General features: G+C 35.7%; 1 protein-coding gene and 2 non-coding genes across 3 annotated transcripts; 1 reads left to right on the top strand and 2 right to left on the bottom strand.

Annotated features, from left to right (window-relative positions):
• Positions 1–3,194: 3,194 nt before the first annotated feature.
• LOC18031707 lies at positions 3,195–8,605 on the top strand. Its single transcript, XM_006419302.2, has 16 exons — positions 3,195–3,626; positions 3,729–3,923; positions 4,143–4,217; positions 4,303–4,470; positions 4,644–4,807; positions 5,074–5,292; positions 5,448–5,574; positions 5,902–6,090; positions 6,184–6,270; positions 6,438–6,595; positions 6,811–6,930; positions 7,034–7,259; positions 7,465–7,524; positions 7,608–7,781; positions 7,874–7,983; positions 8,100–8,605. The coding sequence occupies exons 1-16, from the start codon at positions 3,426–3,428 to the stop codon at positions 8,263–8,265; spliced, it is 2,439 nt and encodes an 812-aa protein (XP_006419365.1). The 5' UTR covers positions 3,195–3,425; the 3' UTR covers positions 8,266–8,605.
• A 391-nt stretch (positions 8,606–8,996) lies between these two features.
• LOC112095530 lies at positions 8,997–9,085 on the bottom strand. The gene has a single exon (XR_002903905.1). It is a non-coding gene; the product is annotated as a small nucleolar RNA snoR118 (small nucleolar RNA).
• A 90-nt stretch (positions 9,086–9,175) lies between these two features.
• Positions 9,176–9,250, bottom strand: LOC112095516. Its single transcript, XR_002903892.1, has one exon. It is a non-coding gene; the product is annotated as a small nucleolar RNA R66 (small nucleolar RNA).
• Positions 9,251–9,388: the final 138 nt, after the last annotated feature.

Here is a 9,388-nt window from a genome sequence, read left to right as displayed (position 1 = left end):
TTTACTAATTGTTCCAACCTTCAAAATATCAAGAAATACCAAAAAGCAAAGCATGTCATATGCAATGGTCAATTTTGTGTTTGGTTGTTTAGGAAAAATCCCAGGAACAAGAATGAAAATGGCTTCGCCAAGAACCCATGAATATATGTAAGTGGCATCTCTCTTCAAAATGGATTCAAATATCTCAGGCAATAAAAACAGCAACCTCAGGACATCATCCCTTGCAAGTAGCACTCTATTTATACTCCTCTGTTTCTTGTTATATTTAGCCTGCTGCTATATATATACCCACACACACAACACGAGTCTGGAAACTTGTTGAATTCGTCATTAACAAACATTTCAAGTTGGCTCACCTTTTTCCACCTCACTGGTGTGATGTGAATGAGCCCGCAGTGATTGAATCATACATGCATCATGTTTTACGTTGTCATTCTATGGAATATGAGTAGACACACATAATAAACAGATCTAGAGACCCATGTGTATGCACGTCGTGTCATCGAAAATTTTCTACAGGCACTGATTAGTGTCTTCCCGCAGTTGGTTATCATTTTACGCATTCATTTTAAAAAATAATAAACAAACGTTCATCACCGTCAAAGAGCATATAAAAGACTAAGGTAGCGTTTATTTTTTGAATTTGAGTGGGAATCTTGAAGAGTGATAATCTTAAAATTGGGAGTATGGAATGAGAGTGAGAGTATGTTGTTTACTTACACGGGAATAAAAGTATGGAGTGGAGATCAGAATCCAATTTATATGTTTATTTTGTCTTGAATTAGGAGTAAATAGTTTCAAATTAACATTTTATCCTTATTTAAAGAATTGTAATTTTTAATTACAAAGTTAATAAAAAAATATATTTAATGAATAAACATTTATTTTATTATATTTGTAAATTTATAATAATAATAATAATATTCTTAATTATGTACATCACAATTTTTTATTAATTTTAATTTTAATTATATAAATTAAAAATTATTGATAAGAGTAATATAAATAAAATATTTGTACTATTAACATAGTACGAAATTAATATTTTCTTAGAATAAACTATTTATTATTATTAATTATTAATATTAAATAATATAGTGCTATTATTTTTAAAATAAATATTATAATATTATATTTTCAAATGAAGATAGTGTATAGTAATATTTATTAATTCTCTATTAATCTATTAATATAATAATATTATTTTAAAGTAATTTTAACTTATAATCAATGTAAATTATTATTTAGTTAAATATAATAATATTATTTAAATAAATATAATATAATTTATTTTATTAAATTTAATTGAAAAAAAAAGATAGAAAAGAAAGTGGTGGGAATAGATTCCCACTCTCACCTCTCCCCATGGGAGTCCCACTCACACTCCCCACTCTAAAAATAAGTGAGGCCCACGAAATGTTGAAGTAAACACTGGAGTAAGAGGAATCTACACTCTTCACTCCCACTCCATAAAATAAACACAACATAAGAGAAGTGTCGAAGAGTATGCGTACATATGTACATTTATATAACAATGACATGAAATTCGGCCCAACCTAACTCTGTCCAGTGTTAGAACGTAATTAGTCACAAAACCACGAGAATTTTTGTAAATTTTATTCGCTAACAATCCACTAGTCATACTGTATTATTGTCTTGTCTTCCTCTCAAATTCGACACTAGGGTCGGCATTTAACCCGACCCGACCCGAAAAATTTGATTTCGGATTAGATGTAGATGAAGACCCAAGTCCAATCGAGCCGGATTTTGTACAATGATCTGATCGGATTAAATTCGATTCGATCTTAAATCCGATTAGGTTGGATAATTACACAATTAACAAAAAAAAAATTGAATTAAAAAACTAAAATTTAAAGTCCTAAATCAAATAGCTAGCTTAAGATCCCACACATAGAGCTCACAGCCTCACACGTCACACCACATACAAAGAGCTCAAAGCTCACGCCACATGGGACACAGCGGCACACACTCAGTTAATAGCTCTGAGCCACTGAGTCACTGACACAACCACAGGCACACACAAACTGCAATAGGCCAACGCAAGCTATTGCTGTAGTGAGAAGTCAGGCCAACACGATGCGCTGATGCAGCAAATCTACTCCACCTCGTCAGTTGGTGCAACTTGCCTAGCCGGGCACCATGACTGCTGCTTCAGCTTGCTCCACCTCAAGAACCACCTTCTTTTTTTTTCTTTTTTTTGAGGAGATTATTGCTCTACTCCACCTCGTCAGTTGGTGCAACTTGCTTCGCCAAGCACCATGATTGCTGCCTCAGCTTGCTGCACCTCAACAACCACCTTCTTCTTTTTAAAGGAGATTATTGCTCATGGTATTTACAATCATATAATTACTGAGATCAGTTTACATTAATTTTAATATGGCACCGTTCAGATTCTAACCCTCTCAAATATTCGAGAGACGTCAACTCCCTCGTAGGAGAGATTGCCTTCACTCAAATTTTGAAGAAAGAAATTTAAATTAAACCTCTACAATTAGGTCTGCGGAGGCTCGAATCATTTCCTTCACAAGTGTGAGAAAGTAGCTCTAGCTACTAGGGCAAGACCTAATAATTCTCAACAACCACCTTCTTAGACCTAAATATGGTGACTTTTTTCATGGTATATTAATATTATATTAAATAATTAATTTTAAATTTTCACTATATTATTGGTCATTAGATTGTATAAATCATGCAATGAGTGATTGTGATGTGACATTATAACTATTATTTGCAATGTGTGATTGTTATTTTAAATTTGAAAAGCATTATAATACTGATAATTTGCTTTACTTGCCTTGTGCATTTGTTTTACTCAGTAATAATTTATACAAACGCATGCATAGTAGCCTATCAAAATTTATTTTAATCTAATATTATTTAATTATATTTGGATCTAATGGACTTGTAACCCATTAGTAACTCATGCGTCCAATAACTTTGGGTGCATGAGTTTAAGTCCCAACAATTTGTTGGGCATCAACTCTCTTTTGATAGATATTTATTTGATTCATACTTTGGGATAGAGTATGTTTTTCATTCATATTAAAGTGAGGATTGTTGTTCGAAATATTCGATTGTGAAAATACCAGTAGAGTTATAATTGTAATATATAAGTATATAAAAAAAAAAAAATCGAATCTAACTATAAATTCAGATTGAACTGGAATGATTTTTTTTCAATCTCATTAATCCAAATCCCAACCGAAATGACCTGAACCCGATCCAAACCCGTATTTACCCTCCCCTATTCGAAAGGACGACGGGTGAAGCCATGGACACCTCATTTCATCAACCATGCCAAAGCCAAATCACTGATCGCGAGTCTAGTTTATAACAAAAACAAATTCAAAAAATTAAGAGCAGAAATAAATCGAACCCGGCAAATCGAGCTCTCAGGCTCAGCAATGAAACCAAATCAAAGGTTCATATTACTACTATCACACGCGTTGATTCTCACACTGAGTCAACTCGTTTTCCAATCCGAGTCTGCTCGAGAAGCCTTCCGTCGTGAACCCGGCCACCCTCTCTGGCACCACGGCGCCTTTCTCGATGTCAGAGACAGCGTCCGATCCGACGTCCGCCACATGCTGCACTCACGTGCCGAGGTTAGTTCAACTGCATTTTACAATTGCAATTTTTTTTTTTTTCTTAACACTTCCGTTCATTTAGTTATAGAACTCGGTGGTCGTTTTTTCTTTTTGGTTCAGGTTCCGTTTCAGGTTCCATTGGAGGTGAATATAGTGCTGATTGGTTTCAATGGCGATGGCGGCTATAGGTACGTCATGGATCCTCACAAATTGGAGGAGTTTCTGAGAGTTAGCTTTTCGACTTACAGGCCGTCGTGTCAAGAGACTGGCGAGCCTCTCGATATCGAGCATCATATTGTCTATAATGTCTATCCTGTAAGCAACTATTTACACTTTAATCATGCCTTTTCCTCTGTAATAATGGCAACTCTTGTAAATTTAGGTCAAATATGTAGTATAATTTCATTGTAATTGAAGATTGTGGTTTTATTACAAGGTTAAATGATCAATCACATTTCAAATAGTAGAAGAATGTGTTCTTGCGCTGTTGCCTCCGTTTTTATAATTTGTTCTCATATTAGATTATGAATGCAGGCCGGGCAGCCTGAATTGATATCACTTGAAAAGGCATTGAAAGAGGCCATGGTTCCTTCAGGGACTGCTCGAGAGGTGATTGGCATGATTTATGCTTATTGTTTAAGTTTTTCTATCAATTATCTACAGTTGAAGTACTGAATATAAGTGTATATGTTAGGCTGATTATGGAAGAGAGGTACCTTCATTTGACGTAGAAGCAACAGCTGTGGAGCATATGTTTCAGAGGCTATATTCCTATATATTTGACATGGAAGGTGGTGGATATTCTGCTATGGAGATGGATAGACCTGTGCCCAACGCAATATTCATCATCAACTTTGATAAGGTATGGATTACAATTGAAGTCCATTGATATTATCATCACTCTTCCCCCACACTTTTCATCTGGTGCTAAATTTTCTTTCTCCATGCTTCTAGTTTGTAAACTATTTCTACCTTATTTCTGTCTTTAATAGTCTTTCCTATTGATCTGCCATCATTCTTTTTTTTTTTTTCCAGGTCAGGATGGACCCTAGGAATAAGGAAATTGATCTCGAGAGTTTAATGTTTGATAAAGTTTCCCAGCTGACTGAAGAGGATATGAAAAGACAAGAGGGAGATTATATTTATCGTTATCGGTACAATGGAGGTGGAGCATCTCAAGTTTGGCTTGCATCTGGCAGGTACATTTGGCATTACTTGTTTGATAGGTTTTAATAATGACCTTTCACAAGCTATTATAGTTGGATCTGTCCTACAGCAGAAAATTAACTATAGATGTTTGAATCCTGCTGATGATTATATATTTATAATTATACCTAATGCAGCCTGTTGTTCTCTTAGCTGTGATCAGAGTCTGTTTCTATTTTATTTTTGAAGACATATTTAGTGATTCCCTCTTCCCTCTGTCTGGTAGCTAAAAGTCTGATTTTTCTGCCACACTGTTCAGATTTGTTGTGATCGACCTCTCAGCAGGCCCTTGTACATATGGAAAAATTGAAACCGAAGAGGGAAGTGTCAGTCATAGAACGCTGCCACGGATTCGGAATGTGATGTTTCCAGGTGGTTTGGCTCCTTTGAACAGTCAAATTACTCATGATATTTTTGTTGGACAACTTTCCAGTTTGATATCAACAACAGTTGAGCATGTGATTGCTCCAGATGTTAGGTAATCTAACACTGTAATCTCACTTACGGATTGTTTGACTTAACAGTTATTTCAAGCTGTATCAGCTAGGGCATTGGCTTAATTTTGACATCAAGCCAATATTGACTTAAATGCCTGCAGAGCCTAATCTTGTTTTCAATCCTCATTTAACTCAGGTTTGAAACTGTTGATATGACAACAAGGTTGCTTATTCCAATTATTATCCTCCAAAACCATAACCGATACAATATTATGGAGAAAGGCCATAATTACTCGATAGATATTGAAGCAATTGAGAGAGAGGTGAGTTACTTAATATCAAAAAATTTGTATGTTATCTTGTGAGTTTAGTTTTCTGGGCTGTCTATAATGCAGTTTTAGGTGGCTTTGCCATAGGTAACTCCTTTGTTGTTTCGTATCATAATTTGAAATTGTTTGGAGTAATGACCTGGTTGGATTTGATGACAACAGTGAAGATGAATCACTTTTATCCCTTTAATTAACGTTAGTAGAGATCAAGGCTTTGTGGATTTGTGCTGGATAAATTTCAGGCTTAATAATTGGCTGCCAGGGAAGATGAGGGCTACATGAACTTTTCTTTCTTTTATTTATTTATTATCTTTTTTCCAGGTGAAGAAGCTTGTTCATGATGGGCAAGAAGTAGTGATTATTGGGGGTTTACATCCATTACATCGTCATGAAAAGTTGGCTATTGCTGTGTCAAAAGCTATGCGTGGGCATTCTGTCCAAGAAACTAAAAAGGATGGACGTTTTCATGTTCACACAAAGACATACTTGGATGGCGCCATTCTTAAAGAAGTGAGTTTCCTTTTAATTTTTGTTGCTGTTTGAAAAGTATGATTTTGCACATTAGCATGCTTGTTGATCAATCCTTGAAAATCTTTATTGCAGGAAATGGAACGGTCTGCCGATGTACTGGCTGCTGGTTTACTCGAAGTGGCTGATCCATCTCTTTCAAGTAAATTTTTCCTCCGCCAGGTCTGTTTCACTACTACAATTAATTTTGTGGAATTTCTAGATTATCTTATGCTGGCCTACACCATGAATCTTCTCTATGCTTTGCATACAGAAGTAAATAGTGCTTCTAGTGGTTTCTCCTCTGTTTATGTCTTGATGGCCCTAAAGTCAATTGTACCATCTTACAGCACTGGACGGATGAATCAGATGGTTCAAGTGATTCGATTCTAAAGCATAAACCTCTTTGGGCTACTTATGGTTCTAAACATGGGAAGGACAAGAAAAAGAAAATGCCAAAGAAAGAAGGGGATGTGTACCGGACCTATGGGACTCGAGTTATTCCTGTGTAAGCATGCCATCTGCTCTTGCATTAACAATTACAAACAAGTTGCATGATGCAATGTCTGACAACTTTTGGAATTTTCCATTATTCTGTGCGAACAGAGCTAAAGATTTTTTAGTTATTTTTACAAATCTTGCTTCTTTTGGTGTTGCTCTGGACAGGGCGAAAGAACGATTGATGCAACATATATTTGAACTTGTTCAGCTCTTATTTTGCAGATTTGTGCTTTCATTGGCTGATGTGGATCCACACCTTCTGATGGAGGATGAAAGCCTTGTATGGACAAGCAATGACGTTGTCATTGTACTTCAGCATCAAAGTGAAAAGATACCTCTGAGGTGAGTGACACTAATTTTTTTCTATATATTTGCAGTGCTTATGTCTTAAACTTAAATTTGGTTTGAATAACGTTTCCTTGATTAATTCAAATGCTTTGAACAGTTACGTCTCTGAAACAGAGAGAAGGCATGCCTTTCCGTCACAAGCACAACGCCACGTATTGGCAGGGCTTGCTTCAGCTGTAGGTGGGTTGAGTGCTCCATATCAAAAGGCTTCTCATGTGCATGAAAGGCCAGTTGTAGACTGGCTCTGGGCAACTGGTTGCCATCCATTTGGACCATTCTCTAATACTTCTCAAATCAGTCAAATGCTTCAGGACGTTGCATTGGTAAGTCAACTTCATTCCATTAAGTACTGGAAATATGAAAAATATAGGACTCAGAGACCAATGGCGCATTGAGATTACTTACTGACAATTAATTATGTTTATGTATGTACCATGATTTAATTGAGAAGCTTTGGTTCTTTTTTGGTCATAATAGATTCTTAATTCAATAATGGGCATCTAAATTTACTTTGATTATTCCTGGCAGAGAAACACAATTTATGCACGTGTGGATTCTGCACTTCGAAGAATTCATGATACATCAGAGGTGATTCAGTCTCCATTTTAGGATCTGATATATATATATGGTAATGTCTTTTTGCTTACAGAATCCTTACTATTCTTTTGCAGGCTGTCCAATCTTTTGCTGCAGAATATTTGAAAACCCCTCTTGGTGAACCTGTAAAAGGTCAGAAGAACAAGTCCAGCACCGAGCTATGGTTGGAGAAGTTTTATAAGAAAACAACTAATCTGCCTGAACCTTACCCACATGAATTGGTTGAACGATTGGAGAAATACTTGGATGTAAGTGACCCCTTTCCTTTCCTTATTAACTGCTCTGTGCCATTTAATCTTCTTGGATTATAATGTGTCGTTTTTTGTTTGTTTAAATACAGAGCCTTGAGGAGCAGCTTGTTGATCTGTCATCTTTGTTATATGATCACCGGTTACAAGACGCACATTTAAATAGTTCTGAGATTCTTCAAAGCTCCATGTTCACAGAGCAGTAAGTTATTGTGCCACATTTCTTATGCGTGGAAAATTTGATATTTGTGAATCTGAAGAATCATTTAGTTGTAAATAGTATTGTTTTTCTGACAATATCTGAATGTCCGGATGCAGGTACGTAGATCGTGTATTGGTCACTGAAAGGGAAAAAATGAAGTGCTGCGAGATCGAGTACAAATACCCTGTACACTCTTCTCAAACTTTCGTTTATGGAGGAATTCTTATCGCCGGTTTTCTCGTATATTTCGTTGTCATTTTCTTTTCATCTCCCGTCCGCTGATCTTAAAACACAAATGACAGCATAGAAATAACAGATCTTTCAAGACGGAATCCCATGGAAGAAAGGCATCCGGATAGAAATATTAGTTTTGAAAGTGCAAAAGGCAATTGAATACATCCTCGCTTTTTGTAGATTACTAGTCAGTAATTACTGATTGGCCCAGTAATTGTTGCAACTGTAGCTGATTATAGGTTGTCGAACTTACATTAATTATCGGCAAAAATAGCCAGCAGACCATTGTCATGGATGTTTAGGGCACAAAATTTCCCGTTGAGATATCATGCATGAGCAATAACTATCGACAAGGCCTCTTAATGATGTTTATGGTATCTCCTTAATATTAATATAGATGATATTGATGGTGTTTTACAAATAATTTTAGCTTTTGTGTTCTTTCATTTGTTGTGTTTGTCAATGACCAATGACATCACGCGTTGGATTAACACTCATTCTGAAGTTCCACGGCTCAGGCCATCCGTAAAAATGCTCAGTCATCGCGAATTCATGCAGTTGGACATTAAAATTGAAAAGCATTTGAAGCTGACGTCATTATTGGATAACCGTAATCTCATTATTGTAAAACATACTCCAAAATTTCGAGTTACAAACAAAAAACAAGCTCAAAGCACAGGAAATTCGACATTTTATATGATAAAACTGTAAAAAAATCCACACTTTTCACACATAAGACGCATTACGAGCAATTAGACATTTACAATTGAAACATCAAAATATCAGGCATAGCTTTCTAGGCTGCAATGTGCATCAAATTAAGCAGTTAATTGAACCGCTCAGAGCCCAGTGCATACTCATCATCTACTCAGAACATCATTCATTTCAAAATTCATTAAAAATGTGATTCAAATCAATCAATTTCACAAATTCCCAAAAAAAAAAATTCACAATTGGGGACCTCAGCGTGTAATGCTTACAGTTGTCATCAAATTAAAGAATCAGGTCTCAAAGATTTCATGCCATCATCGGAACCCCACATATAAAAAATTAAAAAAAAAACACACACACACACAAAACTGTTTTTAAGTTTTTGACGCTGAAAAATATTTAGCAGTACTTTATTCACTGCGCCCATATAAAGAAAATGCAAAGGCGAAGCGACTCAACA

This window comes from Citrus clementina, unplaced genomic scaffold (genome assembly GCF_000493195.1).
Source record: "Citrus clementina cultivar Clemenules unplaced genomic scaffold, Citrus_clementina_v1.0 scaffold_9, whole genome shotgun sequence".
Lineage (NCBI taxonomy): Eukaryota > Viridiplantae > Streptophyta > Magnoliopsida > Sapindales > Rutaceae > Citrus > Citrus x clementina.
Note: the sequence above shows the minus strand (reverse complement) of the source record. Positions and strands in the feature narration are given on the sequence as shown.